We start from the raw sequence: 16,751 nt of genomic DNA, 5'->3' as shown, positions 1-16,751 counted from the left end.
CCCCATGTTAACGTCTTGTCATTCTGTGGTTGTGCACTGTACGATGGTATAAGATAGGCAGCAGAATTCTCTGTCAGTGAGAGAATTGAGAACAGCGATGACACTGCTCCCTCTCGCACACCAGCTGCCAAATATCGCACAAACAACGTGGCTCTTTCCGTAAATGTCCTGTCATGTCTGAATAAAGCCATGAGGAACATTTACATAACAGACACCTACAGTATGTGTGAATGACAAAAAGCCAGATCAGATAGAAGAAGACAGCAATGTTTCGTATTCCATGTCTGAAAAGGCCTGAATAAAGTCTGTGTTTAAGACATTTTACATTCTTTCTACATAATCAATTATAATTCATATTCCTGTAGTCCACTCAGCTGACTGAGAGGCCAGCCTGTGTGAAGAAGGACTACTCTAACTTCATGGCCTCCCTCAACCTCAGGAACAGATACGCTGGAGAGGTAAAACCAACAAATCATGCTATGTTACACTCCAGCTCTGTCACGCTCTGTTATCACCTATACTGTGTCTTGATACAGCCGATTTCACAATTTAGTTGTTATTATTTTCTGGTTCTGTTACCAGACAACGGAGTGAGTACAGTATGAAACAGTGATTTGATCGTGGCTGATAAATACTCCCTGTGAACCCAAGCTGCTGTGCTGATAAAGTCATTATTTTATGATCATAACGTCGTTTGACAAAGTAAACACAAATCCAGATTAATGACGACAGCTGTACTGGGTGATCGGTTATATTGATATTTAACCACATATATGATATGTTACCACATCTAAATGAGCTATAAACATTTTTTTATATGCTTGTAAAAAAAAATGTCTGCAAAACAACTTTTAAACTACATTAGAAATGTGGCTGCTGAGGAACAGATGCTTAGTTTCTGAAACTTTTCTGGTAGAGATTGGAACCTTGTTGGAGCGGTAATGGAGCCGTAGTCAACTGGAATAAGATGCAGCCGGATCCTGTGGACATAAACTCTGCTTAATAGATGAAACACTTTTATGCTGCGCTTCTCCTGCTCACATCTTTTCTCTTTTGTGTGTAGGTATCAGGTATGATCCACTTTGCCCAGGCAATTCGAGGACAGTCCGATCTGGGCCGGCTGATGATCAAGCAGATGGGAGAGGCTTTGGATTCTGCGCAGCCTGAGGCCTTCACTGAGGCCATGTTCAAACTGGCCGCCTTGCTCATCAGCACCAAAGGTTTCACTTTTTCTCTGTGCTTGTCTTTGCTGTTAACACATGATTATGTTTTATACCAAATGCAGGGCTCTGTGTTCTCTTTAAAATGCTCTGGATTTGCTTTCTGGCTTCTACTATCCTTTTTGTGTGTTTTCTCTTGGCTGGACTCTAGACTGCGACCCTCTGCTCCTGCATCACCTCTGCTGGTCTCCTCTCAAGATGTTTACAGCGCACGGCATGGAAACATCTATCGCTTGCTGGGAGTGGCTGCTGGCAGCTCGTGTTGGAGTGGAAGTACCGGTACAGAGATGTTTTAACATTTTTGCTTTTGTGCCTTCGTCTTGTGAGTGCATTTGTATTGTATACACACTACTAATTTCTTCTCTGGCTGCCTAGTTTATGCGAGAAATGGCGGGAGCATGGCAGATGACCGTGGAGCTTAAGATGGGCTTGTTTGCCGACGCTCAGGTGGAGGCTGATCCTCTAGCTGCATCAGAGGAAAGTCAGCCTATCCCCTGCCCTCCAGATGTTACCCCTCACCACATATGGATTGAGGTCAGACAAAAGACTTTCTGCTTGGTTATTACTACATGTATTTATCAGTCTTCTCACCTTCCACTTATTGCCTCTTATGTCTGCCTCTTTTCCTCTAGTTTCTAGTCCAGAGGTTTGAGATCGCTAAGTATTCCAGCGCAGATCAAGTGGAGATCTTCAGCAGTTTGCTACAGCGCTCGATGTCCCTCAACGTCGGTGGGGCTAAGAGTAGCCTGAACCGCCATGTAGCTGCCATTGGACCTCGTTTCAGGTACATAAACACACACACAAAGCTTAAAGATAATGTATGGTATGTTCTGTAGGCAGCTTCCTGTCATCTGATGTCTGTTTACTCTTTTAGTTGTCTTCATAATAAGCTTGGTTTTTAAGGAAATTGGTCAAATGATGCAGATTGAAAAAGAGCAGAATTTTGAGAGGCGCATGTGAGGATAGTGATCATATTTCTCTGTGCTTCAGGCTGCTGACTCTGGGTCTGGCTCTGCTCCACTCCGACGTCCTCACCAATGCAACTGTAAGAAATGTGCTTCGAGAGAAGATCTATTCTACAGCCTTTGATTACTTCAGGTACCTACACACACCCTGTGCACGCAGTCAAATCCAGAGGTGCAACAAACATTTTCATGCAATCATTCAATTAATCTGTGTAATATTTTTTCAATTAATTGGTAAATAATTTTGTCTGCTAACTAACTCAGCTATAGATTATCTAACTAACTCAACTACTGATGATCAAACTCTCCATTGTCTGTCTCTCCAGCGTGGCTCCAAAGTTTCCCACCCAAGGTGACAAGCATCTCCGCGAAGACATCAGCATCATCATCCGTTTCTACGCCAGCATCCTGTCCGACAAGAAGTACCTGGCAGCGTGCCACTTGGTCCCACCTGGTGAGCTTGGTACTACCCCAGCCCCGAGCACGCTTTCTGCCGGGATATTTGGATCGCTTATCGTGTCCAGCACTTCTCCGATATCTATCTTAAGTAAGCCTAAAGCGGTGGAGCTCGGACTGCACTGCAGCAGGGGCATGCTTTTACGCGTGTCAAATTTGACGCTGTTTGTCCTCACTATGCTGCTGATAGATCCTGCTATCAATCTAGCTTTTGATATTTTTATAGCTTTTTTTTCTCAACATTCTTCTCTTGGTCCCTCTTATTTTATCACTCTTACACTTTCCGCCTTTACTCTTCCTCTTTCTCCTACCTTTTCGTATCTTACTCTTTATACTTTTACAATCAATCTGTTTTTTTTACTCTTAATGTTTAGCAGCTGTGAGGAAAAGCGCAAATTTGTCATCTGCGTTAAGATGCACGATTATTCATCATGTCAGCCCACCCGTCTGCCCCTCTCCTCGATTGATCAATGTGGTATCAAAAGAAGAAACTTCAAATTTTAAATGTTTTTTCTTCCACCCCAGAAAATCCTCTCCTCTTCATTCCCGACAACCTCGATAAAAGACATGGTCTCATTCTCATACACATCAAAGCGCTTCAGGTAGACGAGTCCTCTAATCGCTGATCCTGGATCAGATTAATCCACCTCAAGCCCCCCCCACACATTATCGAGACAAAATAATGTCTGACCCAGTATCAGTGATTCAAGGCAACTTCTACCTACATGTAAATCCCGCTGGATTTCCCTGCTTTCAAATGCATGACCATCTCAACAGCAGAGGACTAACTGATACAGCTCATCTCGCTCTTCAGAAACTCCCTCATCATCGATCATATTGTTGATGTTTTTCAGTGTTTAGAAGCTGTAATATTGACTTTGGATGGTGTTATGTGTGTAAAAAAACTTTACTTTCAAATTTACTATATGAAAAAATATTGACCTTTTTATTTTGAGTTGTACAAGTTGAATTGGATAATTAAGAGTAAAGTTACAGTTTGTATGTGCTTGTGTCTTGGCCATACTAAATCTATTTATATGAAAACAGATAATCAGGACCCGTCCTTGAACAGTCTGTCAGTGATGACCGCTGCCGACCTCAGGAGCAACATGGACTCCAGCTCTCGCTCCCAGCAGAGCGGCCAGGGATGGATCAACACCTACCCACTGTCCAGTGGCATGTCCACTGCATCCAAGAAATCAGGTTACTGCTAGCATACAGCATGTGAACAATAATAATACGGAGAAAAGACGCCTTTCTCAATACAGACAGTAGTTCAAAGTCCCATCCTTGGGAGTTTTCAGTTTCCTAACCTCAGTCCTGTTGTTATATTAACATTCTTACCTGTATGTTTGGTGTTCTGCCTGTGTGTGTTTGTACATGTAAAGTCTCATGGTTGTGTGTCCGATGTTATATTTTAACCTGTAAAGTGTGTAGAGACTCTTTGGGTGATGTGCATTTAAAATAAGGAGGTTGAACTTGAGAGTCCAAACTCCTGAGAAGGGGACGAAGCAGTATTCTTAATTTCCAATTCTTGCTGACGGGGTTCAGGTGGTTACACTTCAACATAACTGTAAATAATTTAAACTCAAACGTCCACTTAACTTCAACTGCATCAACCATGAGATACGGTAAGATACACCTGTTATCTTTACTGTAATGTGCAGTATCTTTACAATACACAACATTATTGTAATTCACTGCCACTGTTTTCATTTATATATATTTAGAAGTGTGGAAAGATCTGTAAATATATATAGAGCCAAAGGTACACAAAGGCAGCGATATACAACATTAACTGTCCGATAAAATGATAAACCGTAACCAAATATTAGATTTCGACTCTCTGATACCTACCTACGTTGATCTTACAAAAGCAATTATATCTCATGTTTAAAACACTAAAGAGCCATCAGTGCCACCACTGGATTACCAAAGGGCAATCAGTCATCTCGAGAGCCCGTCATCTAGATGCTGAAATGACCAGCTTGTCTCGCCTGCCTCGTGTGTCCTCACAGCTACAAAAACGTAGGCATTACTTTTGATAAATCAACATCATATCATATCTTATCAAAGCTAAAGCTAAAAATATCAAAACATGATTTGGTGACACAATAACAGGACCAAAATTAAAACACTTGTTAGTCTGGCTCAAATTCTCCACCATGGCTGCTTGTTGATGTGAAATGCATGCTGGGATACTTGTCTAACCCAGCTTGACACAAGTCCCAAAATATCTTTCATACAACGCACAGAGTAAGAACACTTCTACCTGGCTAGATTCAAATTGGAACAGTACCTTGGCTTTGACTGAAGACGTTTTTCTCAAGTCCACGAGAACACAAATACAGACAAAAACACAGACTGAGAAAAGAAAAGAACTTAAACTAACACAATGGTTTGACTGTCTGTACATGTTCTCCTCCTAGGCACGTCCAAGAAGAGCAACAGGGGGACGCAGCTTCACAAATACTACATGAAACGCAGGACTCTGTTGCTGGCCTTACTGGTGAGGGCTGATGATGAATTGATCTGATTTTTAACCCTGCTGCTCATTATCAGCCATTCTTCATGCTCTCTTTCCTGCCTTGCCCTTTCTGTCTGCCCCTGTCCTTCCAGGCCAGTGAGATCGAACGGTTGACGACGTGGTACAACCCTCTTTCCACTCAGGAACTGGCCATCGCCATGGAGCAGTCAGTGGAGACCAGCATCGCTAACTGGAGGTCCAAATACATCAGTCTGACTGAGAAACAGTGGAAGGACAATGTCAACCTGGCCTGGGGTATCGCACCCTACCTGGCTATGCAGTTACCAACTAGGTTGTCACTCTCTCTCTGTTTGTGTCATACATATCCCCCAAAAAAGACTGAAATACCTCTTAAAGTGACTCTATGTAACTTGATGAAAGAAGGAACAACACTTCTCCCTTTTTAAAATGAAAAACTGAATTTGATTGCAATAAAACGCCCCTTCAGTTCAACACACTCAGGGGTTTTGCTGCTACAGCCTTACTCGGTCTGGTTTGACCAGTAGCTTATGGTGGCTATTAGCAAACTATAGATAGATATGGCTCTATATGGGTCATTGCTGAATCAGTTTGCTGACTTTATGACTCTACTTGTTCTACAGTTATGCTATAGCATGTAACAGATAAACATTTGAATAGTTTAGCACAAAGGTAAGACACGTAGTAAACACACCCTTACCCAAATGGGAGACATGTTTGTTGTTTCCTGCTTGTGGAAAACAGAAAGCAGAAGTCCTGACTTCACCTCAAGCAAGCCATGAAACATGTTCCTTGGGTTTACTCTCCATATTCTGAGATACATAAGTATCTAGTTCAGCACTTGTTTTAGAAGTAGAAACCTTTTTGATTTTAACAAAGCTAAACAACAATTAATTTGTTAGCATACAAAAGCTACAGCTCCCATTTGGCTATATTCACTTTTTACAAATTTGCATCATTACAAATGTAAATGTGATTTTGAATGAGGTTTTCTTACTTGTGGAACAGAACCCGGAAGTTACAGTTGTACTTTGGCTTTTTGTTGTCACTTGTGACCTCAATGGCTCCTGTTCACCAAAAGTTACATAGTCTTGCTTAAAATACACTTTTTAAGGAGATTGAAAAAAAGTGAAGTCCTACCTGTTGCAGACTGTAGATTATTTACATTTATTTTTAACTCCTTGGTTCCCAGGTTTAAGAATGACGCCATTGTTGCTGAAGTGACCCGGCTGGTGAGATTGGACCCCGGAGCTGTCAGTGATGTACCTGAGGCCGTCAAGGTGAGAACCCTGAGTCCAGTGAAGCTCAGCTAATGAGCTTTGGAAATGTTTTTTTTTTTTTATGTTTGTGAATACATTTTAATATTTTCTTTCACTGTTTTACCTCCTAGTTCCTGGTGACATTTCACACTATTGATGCTGACTCTCCTGAGCTGAGTCATATCCTGTGTTGGGCTCCAGCAGACCCACCCACCGGTCTGTCCTACTTCAGCAGCATGTACCCTCCTCATCCTCTCACCGCTCAGTACGGGGTTAAGGTGCTACGCTCCTTTCCTCCAGTAAGTCACACACTCGTGGATTTTTGCATCAGCTCAGAGTTCCTCTATGGTCTAACTGCAACAGCAGTAGAGAAATACAAGTTTAGGAAAATCACATCTCTCTTAAACATTACATTGTGTTATTTTTTTCTCTTCTTAGGATGCCATCTTGTTCTACATTCCTCAGATTGTTCAGGCTCTCCGCTATGATAAGGTAAACATGAACTATTCTGCCTTCGCTGACTTCATACAGCCCACAAAGGTGATAGAAAATGAGTACATACTGTAATTTTAGATGATGTGAGATAGAATAGTGCCTCTTTCTTATCAAGAAGTTCATCATATTTAGTTACTTTAATGCAGCTCAATGATCAGTAGCCAATCAGTAAGAGGGACTGTCGATAATGGCATGCTTATTTTAAGTACAAGTAAGTTGTTTTGTTAATGGTTTATGAAGCAGTAGTAATAAACTCTGATACTCTGTCCTGCTCAGATGGGTTATGTGAGAGAGTACATCCTGTGGGCGGCGCAGAAGTCTCAACTTCTCGCCCACCAGTTCATCTGGAACATGAAGACCAACATCTTCATGGATGAGGAGGGACACCACAAAGATCGTGAGTAGAGACTCCACATTTCAGTGAACTCTAACGCTTCGATTGTGAGCGAGAGCAGCAGGGATATTAATACTAATACTAATACTACTATTTACGCTCTTTTCCTGAGAAAAATACCTGCAGGAACCTGGCGAGTGTATGTAGTGAAACAAAGACTTCTCCAAACCATATCAACGCTGCCACACGACTGTTGTAGCTAAACACTGAAGTCTGACCTTGAAATTCCATTATTACAGTAATATAACTTGATCAGATTTTCAGCTGTGGTGATTTCTCCAGTTACTTTTCACACTAAAATGGCAACTTGCAGTGCAGATGTGTTGCAAAAGTAGCTTAAAACAGACACGCAGGCCTGCAGACTGGCACTCGACATATGCAGTGCAGAAGATAGCCCGAACTAAACATCCAAGAACAATGCTCCCGAAACAACATGCCAAATGGCTGAATGCAATGGATTTTCCTTCCCTGACACCGAATGCAGTAAAAAGCTAAGGTCAGCGCTGTAAAGATCACCATACACTCCTCGGACATATTAGAGTTAGTAGAGGATGTGCGAAATAACAGAGGATCCAATAATTCCATATGGGTGGCATTGTATATTTTCCACCTCAAAGATACTTTTAGTTTTTATATTTAAAATATTGCCAGATAATCAAATAATCTGGATAGTGTTACATTTACATTTGACTAATTTTATTTGTTATTGAAATCTAAAATTGCAATTTCACGTTGCAATTTCAATTTGCTATCATATTTTTTCCTTCTAGCAGTGTATTTCTGGCTCCTCCGTGTTAAGTTAATGTGATATCTTTTCCTATTAATGTGTAATTATATTGTCTGCCTAATGGGAAAACCCTTATTAGGCCTAATTAAATTAAATTACGTTGATGTAATCACATTTATTCCTGCCTCATTAATCTGACCTGTGTAGCTGACATCGGGGAGCTGTTGGAGCAGATGGTTGAGGAGATCACAGGTTCTCTGTCGGGTCCGGCCAAAGACTTCTACCAGAGAGAGTTTGACTTCTTCAACAAGATCACCAATGTGTCTGCCATTCTCAAGTAAATTCATTACCATCATTCCACAAATCATTAGCAAACAAGGAAATGTTTTCGCGTAATGTAAACCCTGATTTTTTTTTATTATTTTTTCAGACCGGTTCCAAAGGGAGAGGAGAGAAAAAGGGCCTGTCTCAAAGCTCTGTCGGATATCAAAGTCCAGCCAGGTAACGGACTGCTCCACTAGATCTGTGCTGCAGGGAAAACATGAGGTTTTTTTAGGTCTTCATTTCAGCATTTTGACAATATACAACATTCAAAAATGCAAACTTGTATTTTATTGGACACATTCCTGTAGTATTCTAGTCTCGTCTAGTCTCTATTCAGAGATATTTAAAAATAGAAAAACAGAAAAAGGGAGAAAAGCAAACAGCAAAAAAGACCAAAGAAAAAAAAACATCAATGTGAACAAAAAAGGCAGTCAATCACTGACACCTCGATATTTTTGTTAACTAATATCCCAAACCCTCTCTAAGATGTTGCATCCTTAATGTTTGTCAGAAAATTATCCCAAATTTGACTAGTTTTGCTTTGGACAGTATTGACCCTGGCTATCATATCTTCAATAGAAGCTCTTCCAGTTACATAAAAAGCTCTGTTTGTATTGTGATATATAACATTTTGTGTGCCCATTGTGTTGTAAAATAGGTATTTCTAACTATATTCTTCTGTGAAAAACACAAGTCATTGAAGTATGAATATGTGAATATTTGTCAAAATATGTTAAAACATGCAATGAAATGTGAGTCTCTGAACACAGACTACTGTTGTATGTCTCTTCTTGGGGTTTTCTAGGCTGTTACCTCCCAAGTAACCCTGAAGCCATCGTGCTGGACATCGACTACAAGTCTGGAACACCCATGCAGAGGTAATGACAGATTTTAATTCATGCTTCATGCAGAGATTTTGCTTCTGAAACATCGGTGCAAATTGAGACACTGCTTCTCAGGATCGATACGTATATATGGTGTTTATCTCTGTGTTCGCTGTCGTCACAGTGCTGCCAAGGCTCCCTATCTGGCCAAGTTTAAGGTGAAGCGCTGTGGGGTGAGTGAACTGGAAAGGGAGGGTCTCCGCTGCCCCACGGATTCTCTGGAAGACGGAGAGGAGAATCCAGACGGATCACACAGGATTTGCTGGCAGGCTGCCATCTTTAAAGTGGGAGACGACTGTAGACAGGTACCCCACTTCTTCTTTCGCCCACTCATAGGTGCACTGAACTTATTCGCTGGGACATTTCAGGGAAGGAAACTTTGACTCGATTTCTCTTGTGACCCTCTGTCTCCAGGATATGCTCGCGCTGCAGATCATTGGGCTTTTTAAGAATATTTTCCAGCTGGTAGGCCTGGATCTGTTTGTCTTCCCATACAGAGTGGTGGCCACTGCACCAGGGGTAAGACTTCATGTCCCATTACTCCTTCCAAATCTCTCTTATCTGCACCACCTCTCTCCAGTTAAATCCATTTTTTTTCACAGCTTGGATCCTATTTTTGTAGTTTTGTCCATCATTTCTTAATAGTTACGATTACATTTTACTCACCAGTATAATTGTTGAGATAGAGAAACGTGACAACCGTGACAAGTCTGGCTTTAACACAGTCTGAACAAAATGTTAAACACTTATTTTTGCAAGTGAAAACAAATGTGAAAATACCCAAAATGTCCATCATAATCATTCTTTGCATTGCGAAACTCAAAGTACGATAGGTTAAAATTGAGGGAGAGAATCTCTACAATACGGTGGATGTCGACAATGAAAAGTTTGGGTAATATATATGGGTTATGTCAGTTTTCACATTTGTTTTCATTTCCAATAATGTGGTTTAGATAATGTAAATGACTTAAACATGTTTAAAAACCTAGTCTTATCACTTGTGTGGTTTGTGTATTTGCATCCCCATATCTCAACAATTACACTGGTAAATGTATCATAATTTATAGGAATGATAGCAGAAACTTTACAAACAAGGCTCGTAACATAGAATTTTATTTTCATAATCAGGTATTTATTAACTGATCCTCTTTTCCTCAGTGTGGCGTGATTGAGTGCATCCCAGACTGCAAGTCCCGAGACCAACTCGGCAGACAGACGGACTTCGGGATGTATGATTACTTCCGTAACCAGTACGGCGATGAATCCACCCTCGCCTTCCAGAAGGTTCGGAGGTTTTAACCTTTGACCGCCTCCGTTTTATTCATCCTTAATGATTGTTTCTAAAATTTCAAAGTGAGGGTCCACTGTCAACCCTGTTTTATGTGGTCTTCTTATATTGTCCGAGATTACTGCAAGGATGGATGGAAAGGTTAGGAGCGAGAATGTGTCAGTGAGTAGTGAGCTGTAGTAAAATGTGTGTGATCATGTATCGATCGATCACTTTATTTGATTGCGCAGCAGTGAAACAGAAACAGGATAAAACACAAAGCACATAAACACATCATATAAATACAAAATAGAAATTAGTAATAAATACAAAGTACACGGGTTAAAACAATTTAGAGTTAAGTTTTTATAATAAATCGTAATATATTTAGAATTTAGATCCTGAATGGGTATATTTTCCTCAAAGAGTTTAGTTGAGAGATGGCAGGGGGTTTGACAGAGTGAGTTTTTATATCTTATATATATATTTTATATATATATATGTTAGTTTTGATTAATGGGAGTCTAAAAAGGGAACCAGAAGCAAAGAGCTGAAACTCGCTGTAACACCGAATGGACTCCGCTTTCTTGTTTGTTATACAGAACAGACTTTTCTGTTGCGTATCAGTGATTATGCTGTGGACATTTTGTGTATTTTTCTGTTTGTTTTTCAGTTTGACACCACCAGATACCATCAGACCTGATTTAATTAAAGATCAGTACGGGACATAAAACTTAGCCAGCTTCCTCAAATGAAAAACACGCTGCTGCGTCTCCTTACATGTTGGTATTACTGTGAACGGTCCAGTTATTGTCTATTACAGAGCACAGTCACTTGTAAGACTTTCCTTATAGGATTTCTACCTCCTGAACATTAATCACAGTTCTGCCAGAGATGCCGTGTCAATAAACCCAAGCAGAATTTCACTGAGGTATCGCTGATGTCCTCTTCTCCTTTCCACAGGCTCGGTATAACTTCATCCGCAGCATGGCTGCCTACAGCCTTCTGCTGTTCCTGCTGCAGATCAAAGACAGACACAACGGCAACATCATGCTGGACAGCAAGGGCCACCTCATCCACATAGGTATGGCATGTGGACGTGGACTCACTGTGGTCTGGACTCGTCGTCGTTGTGGTGGTCACATAATTTTGTGATTCTTCTGAATGTGATCTCCTCAGTGGATACCGTTATCCGCCCTGTTTTTATACAGAGCAACGGTGATTGTTTGTGTTCATATCTACCTTGTTTTCTCCAGACTTTGGCTTCATGTTTGAGAGCTCTCCTGGCGGTAACCTGGGCTGGGAGCCAGACATCAAGCTGACGGACGAGATGGTGATGATCATGGGAGGCAAGATGGAGGCCACGCCTTTCAAATGGTTCATGGAGATGTGTGTCAGAGGATATCTGGCTGTACGGTAAGAAACTGCAAAAATAAATGTCTGCAGTAGGTTTGAAGAAACAGAAAAGCTATCCATGCTGTTTTAAGATTTCTGCCAAGGATTGTTTATCTTCCAGGTTTTGTTACAGGAGAGAAGAGCAGAAATGTGGGGTTTTGCAGATTAAAGTCAAAGGAAACAGTCTATAATCCACACAGAGAACTTTTATATTGTGGTTTAACTTTGTAACTCTGTGTAACTTTGTTGATCACTAATAGTTGTTGTTTTGTGCTTCTTCTCTGAACATAAAGACCCTACATGGATGCAGTGGTTTCTCTAGTGACCCTCATGCTGGACACTGGACTGCCATGCTTCAGAGGACAAACCATTAAACTCCTCAAGTAAGTCCCAACAGTAGGATGTCTGTGTGTATAAAATGTGTATAAATGCTTAGTTACTACTATAGTGATTGGTGAACACGGTGGAGCACTTAGCCGCTAAAGAGCCAGATATTTTCCTCAGGAGTTGGTAGAGACAAAAGCAGAGAGTGGAGCTAAAAGAAGAGAGAATATTGGACTGACATTCATCAGGTGACACAAACATGACCTCAAATGAAAGATAATGTTGCTCCGTATCTGCTGGATGTGTAAATAAACAACTGTTTGCTAATGTGTTTACCATATAAAAAACTTTGGTGCACAAACTGCATGTCAGTGTTGTGTTTCCAGCGTCGTCTGCTGCCCCCAAGTGGCAAGAAAATCAATTAATGCAGCCTCAAACATTAATGGTTATCTTTTTTCTTTCTAACCAGAGGACGGTTTAATCCCCAAATGAGTGAGAAAGAAGCAGCAGCGTTCATCATCAAAGTCATCCAAAGCTGTTTCCTCAGTAGCAGGTAATCTCACATGACATTAACATCATGCAAACACCAACATGATAAGAAGTTGGCTACTGCACTATCTACTGTATAACATTGGTGGAACTTCTCACTAATAGATTTTCCTGAACTTGTTTTCAACAGGAGCAAAACGTACGACATGCTGCAGTATTACCAGAACCAAATTCCTTACTGAAGGACTTCTGCCAGACCTCCACTGTACGTCCAATATACAAACGTCTCTACCCAAGCGATGCAGACCTTCTTTTGGATGATTTTAAATAAGGTGGTGAATGCACCAGCCGGGTCTGTATACCACTCTGCTCCTTTTAGAGAGACAACAACATGGCACTTTGACCCTAATGCTCCAGTTTTATTCAGCATACTCTTGTAAGTTGTCAGATTTTATAATGCACATCTGCGTTTTAAAGTAGTTCTTTGTTTAACTTGAGAGTAAAGAACAATGTACGACTTTTACCAAAAGAGGTATTTGAATCACCCTTTAAGTATTTTCTTCTTGATGCTGTTATTTGTTACTCAGCAAACACTAACTAAACCGTCACACTAGAGGAAGTTGGCCATAAAGGGAGCCGTTTAGTGTTTGTCAAAGGAGCTGTTATCATCATTATTATCATTTTGTTATATACTATGCTGTTATCCACTTTTATGCACTTTATAGATCACAGTATTTCATTGGATTCACCTGCCTATGATCAAGATCAGAAATCAGAGATTAAAACAATCTTGCAGTTTTATTTGATCAATAAAATTGCAGTATTTTTGATTTAGTAGAACACAAGCCGGTGTTGTTAGATAGATCAAAAAAATCAATGCAAGAATCAATCAGCATTTAGTCTAACGGTAGTCTTATAAATGTAAAGGAATTAAGAGAATCAAATGTAATTATGCTGTCGTATTTACTGTAGAATCACATCAAGATCGCAGGTATTTTTCTGTGATTTGCGTAGTTATATGTGAAGAACATATTTATCAGAAGATTTTAAAAACTCTTAACTGTGCTGCTTTGATGCTTATCCTCAAAGCCAGTCATGTCACACCCCTTGATGTCAGCTTTTAGCTTAAATTGGTTATTTAGAAGTATTTTTCCACTATGGGAACTTAACGGCCCGTAACCTGACTTTTAAGAAGTGCAGTTGTGGGACAGACAACAGTGGCGTAAGTGCCGCTGATGTCGCCCCAGTTTATAATACTCGCATGTATTACCGTTACATTCAAGTCACAGAACTAAACATCTGATTTTCTGATAAATAAATCTTTAAAAAACACTTAGCACTGTTCTTAAGTTCTTTACGGGATCTTAGAAAACTCTTCTTACCATCTGGATGAAAACAATATTTGGTCTGTTTACCGATACAAAATATTCTTAATCTAAATTTGTACAATGTCAACCAAAATTCAAAAACGTATTATTAGTATTAGTTAAAGAGGTATATATTCATGTTTGTTTCAAATGTTGATAATATTGTCATACAAAATGACATGTTAATATTCTGCTCGTGTTTTACAAAAAGAGCCAGGACGTCTGTCAGGTTCAGTTTCCTGGGTTAGGAAATGAAGCCACAACAAAAACTGGTTAAAAATGTTTATCGTGCGACAGATGGAACATTTTTTCATCCAGATGGTTAAAAGAGTCTTTGAGGATTCTGCAAATACCTTCAGCCCTGTAGCCACGCTAGTGGCACAGCCAATGGCAACGTCGGCCTGACGGCGGGAAATAAAAGCAGAACCTGTGACAATGGCTACATGTTAGGTTCCTGTAGTGGAAAAGGCCAATAGGAAAGAGTTGATACAGCACACAGGGTGGACCAGGAGCTCTCGCTGCTCTACGTCACAGCATGTTTGTCTCAAATAGACATTGAGGTATATTTTTGTCCTGTCTAATAAAGTGTGTCAGAATGCAGGTGTTCTACATGTTTGCATACCCTTTACAGTATCTGTAACCCTGTTTGGAAACATTCCTCTGTCAGTATATAAGTTATATCGAACCTCTTGGGTTTGGGTTTTGTTGGATGATTTACTGATGCAGATGATGATGATACCTAAGAAGCCATTTCTCCTACCATTGGTAGAAACGCAACTTTAGTAATACTTGACAAAAAACCCTAACCTTATGCAATATATTCATGTATATTCTGTATTTGTGTTGTGTTCAACAAATGAAGTTGCTATAATTCCTTCCATCCCAATCCTTGTGTGAAAAGTGTTTTATTTTGCAGCTATGATTTACTGTCTTTACATAACTGAGAGGTGAACATGAAGCATTTAAGTACACAGAAGTACTTGTTTCATGGCTTATAAAAAGAGACTTGATCAACTCTTGAGTTGCTGTTATTTTAAATAAGTTAGTCATCCCTTATGTCCACCATTAACTGTGAACCAGAAGTGTTGGTCTATATATGTGTGTGTGTGTGTGTGTGTGTGTGTGTGTGTGTGTGTGTGCGGTTTTTGTCTGTATTTGCTCGGTTTGTGGCGACATCATTGCCGATTCAGATTAAGACCATGTCTCTTATTCTGATAATGTTTGAAAACTTATTTCCAGATTAAATGTGTGTACATTTCATCTGCTACTGGTGCATTTTACTTTATATGTTTTCTTTCCTTCTTTCTATTTTTCACCAGCTGTGGGCCTGGCTCGGTTTAGAAACAATAAAAGTAACAAGTTAGCCCAAAAACATTCTTCATATATAAGGTCTGAGTGACAAAACACATATTTTGAAAGTGAATACTTACTAAAAAGAAGACATACATACATTTATTTTGACAGCTTACTGACAAGCTTACTGTTTTTCTCATGAAAAGTCGACTTTTTAGAGATACGTGGTTCTCGCAGGACAGCGACGCTACAAACACGTGATGATCTTATAGACCATGATGCATTGCTGCAGATTAAACTACCCAACAGTATATAAAGTAGTTAAAATGCGCTCAACCTTAAACATCTGCAACAGTAAAATACAACAGACACATTAATGCAGCAGGAATATGAATCCAGAAACATCAGATATAATAAAACACTGACAGGAGCGTTTTACTGCACAGGGACGACTTTTACTTTAACTACATTTAGCTGATAATACTTACATACTTTTACTAAAGTAAGGTTTTAAATGCAGGACTTTTACTTGTAACAGAGTATGTTTACAGTGTGGTATTAGTACTTTTACTTAAGTAAAGGATCTAAATTCTTCCTCCATCACGGCACTGCAGTTATTAAAATAATAAAATTTGCTTCAAATGAACCAGGTGTCAACAGGTGATGATGCTCTCCCTCCGCACAGATCTGCAGCCCAGCAGAGTTTACTGTGGCAAAGCGAGAGTCACATAGATAAAATATGTAGCCAAATGGACAAATATTGTTTGAAATCAAGTTACACACATACACTGCTAAACCTCGGCCAGCAGGCTGAGAGGAGCGTGGCTGAGCTACAGATGGTGACTGCTGATAAACCTTGAACAGCCAGTCCACAAATGAGCCATCCTCTTCTTCTGAAATAACAAATACACTGTATGGTGGATGTGTCACCGGCAAAACTCAACACACACAAACACACCTTTCTGACGCTGACCTGTCACAGCAGGAAACGCACAGGTGAAACTACTGCCAGTAGTTATGGCTCTGTTACATTCAGGTGTGCCTGTAGGGTGGGCCCCTAACATTGCACCTAATTAGTGATAAATAATATTTTTTGATTGATTGCAGAACTAAAATGAGTTCAGTTTGAAAACTACGTAGGCAGGTATTTAAATGTCTTTCCTGCCAGACAGAAAGGACAGTATTATTAATGTGCAGTATTTTACGATTGCTTTGGCTCAGTTTCAGAGTTTCAATGCGCTGTCCTTACAAAGTGCAAAACACTAAATCACCGTTTCAGTCCTCAGAATAGCTGATATTAGCACAAGTTTCAATGCTTATTACTAAACATGGTGCTTAAACTAATTTTAGCTTTTATACTTTTATCCACTTTGTACTTAATTTATC

The 16,751-nt window shown here is 40.0% G+C and overlaps 1 protein-coding gene across 2 annotated transcripts in view; it reads left to right on the top strand.

Annotated features, from left to right (window-relative positions):
* The window catches only part of pi4kaa (phosphatidylinositol 4-kinase, catalytic, alpha a), a 30,184-nt gene extending 14,852 nt beyond the window's left edge, over positions 1 to 15,332 (top strand). Inside the window, exons 30-54 of one of the 2 annotated variants that reach the window (XM_044173627.1) lie at positions 366 to 458; positions 1,064 to 1,220; positions 1,372 to 1,499; positions 1,596 to 1,754; positions 1,853 to 2,004; positions 2,211 to 2,318; positions 2,512 to 2,639; positions 3,689 to 3,844; positions 5,071 to 5,150; positions 5,261 to 5,460; positions 6,340 to 6,427; positions 6,538 to 6,705; positions 6,845 to 6,898; positions 7,178 to 7,298; positions 8,230 to 8,359; positions 8,453 to 8,523; positions 9,152 to 9,224; positions 9,355 to 9,535; positions 9,645 to 9,749; positions 10,389 to 10,514; positions 11,461 to 11,581; positions 11,754 to 11,913; positions 12,186 to 12,275; positions 12,686 to 12,769; positions 12,896 to 15,332. In XM_044173627.1, coding sequence (XP_044029562.1) covers positions 366 to 458; positions 1,064 to 1,220; positions 1,372 to 1,499; positions 1,596 to 1,754; positions 1,853 to 2,004; positions 2,211 to 2,318; positions 2,512 to 2,639; positions 3,689 to 3,844; positions 5,071 to 5,150; positions 5,261 to 5,460; positions 6,340 to 6,427; positions 6,538 to 6,705; positions 6,845 to 6,898; positions 7,178 to 7,298; positions 8,230 to 8,359; positions 8,453 to 8,523; positions 9,152 to 9,224; positions 9,355 to 9,535; positions 9,645 to 9,749; positions 10,389 to 10,514; positions 11,461 to 11,581; positions 11,754 to 11,913; positions 12,186 to 12,275; positions 12,686 to 12,769; positions 12,896 to 12,947 — 2,985 coding nt within the window. In that variant the 3' untranslated portion in view covers positions 12,948 to 15,332. Of the gene's footprint in view, positions 1 to 365; positions 459 to 1,063; positions 1,221 to 1,371; positions 1,500 to 1,595; positions 1,755 to 1,852; positions 2,005 to 2,210; positions 2,319 to 2,511; positions 2,733 to 3,688; positions 3,845 to 5,070; positions 5,151 to 5,260; positions 5,461 to 6,339; positions 6,428 to 6,537; positions 6,706 to 6,844; positions 6,899 to 7,177; positions 7,299 to 8,229; positions 8,360 to 8,452; positions 8,524 to 9,151; positions 9,225 to 9,354; positions 9,536 to 9,644; positions 9,750 to 10,388; positions 10,515 to 11,460; positions 11,582 to 11,753; positions 11,914 to 12,185; positions 12,276 to 12,685; positions 12,770 to 12,895 lie in introns of both variants that reach the window. The other variant, XM_044173626.1, reaches the window with a different exon arrangement.
* The last annotated feature ends 1,419 nt before the right edge of the window (positions 15,333 to 16,751 follow it).

Source organism: Siniperca chuatsi, linkage group LG18, assembly GCF_020085105.1.
Source record: "Siniperca chuatsi isolate FFG_IHB_CAS linkage group LG18, ASM2008510v1, whole genome shotgun sequence".
Taxonomy (NCBI): domain Eukaryota; kingdom Metazoa; phylum Chordata; class Actinopteri; order Centrarchiformes; family Sinipercidae; genus Siniperca; species Siniperca chuatsi.
Note: the sequence above shows the minus strand (reverse complement) of the source record. Positions and strands in the feature narration are given on the sequence as shown.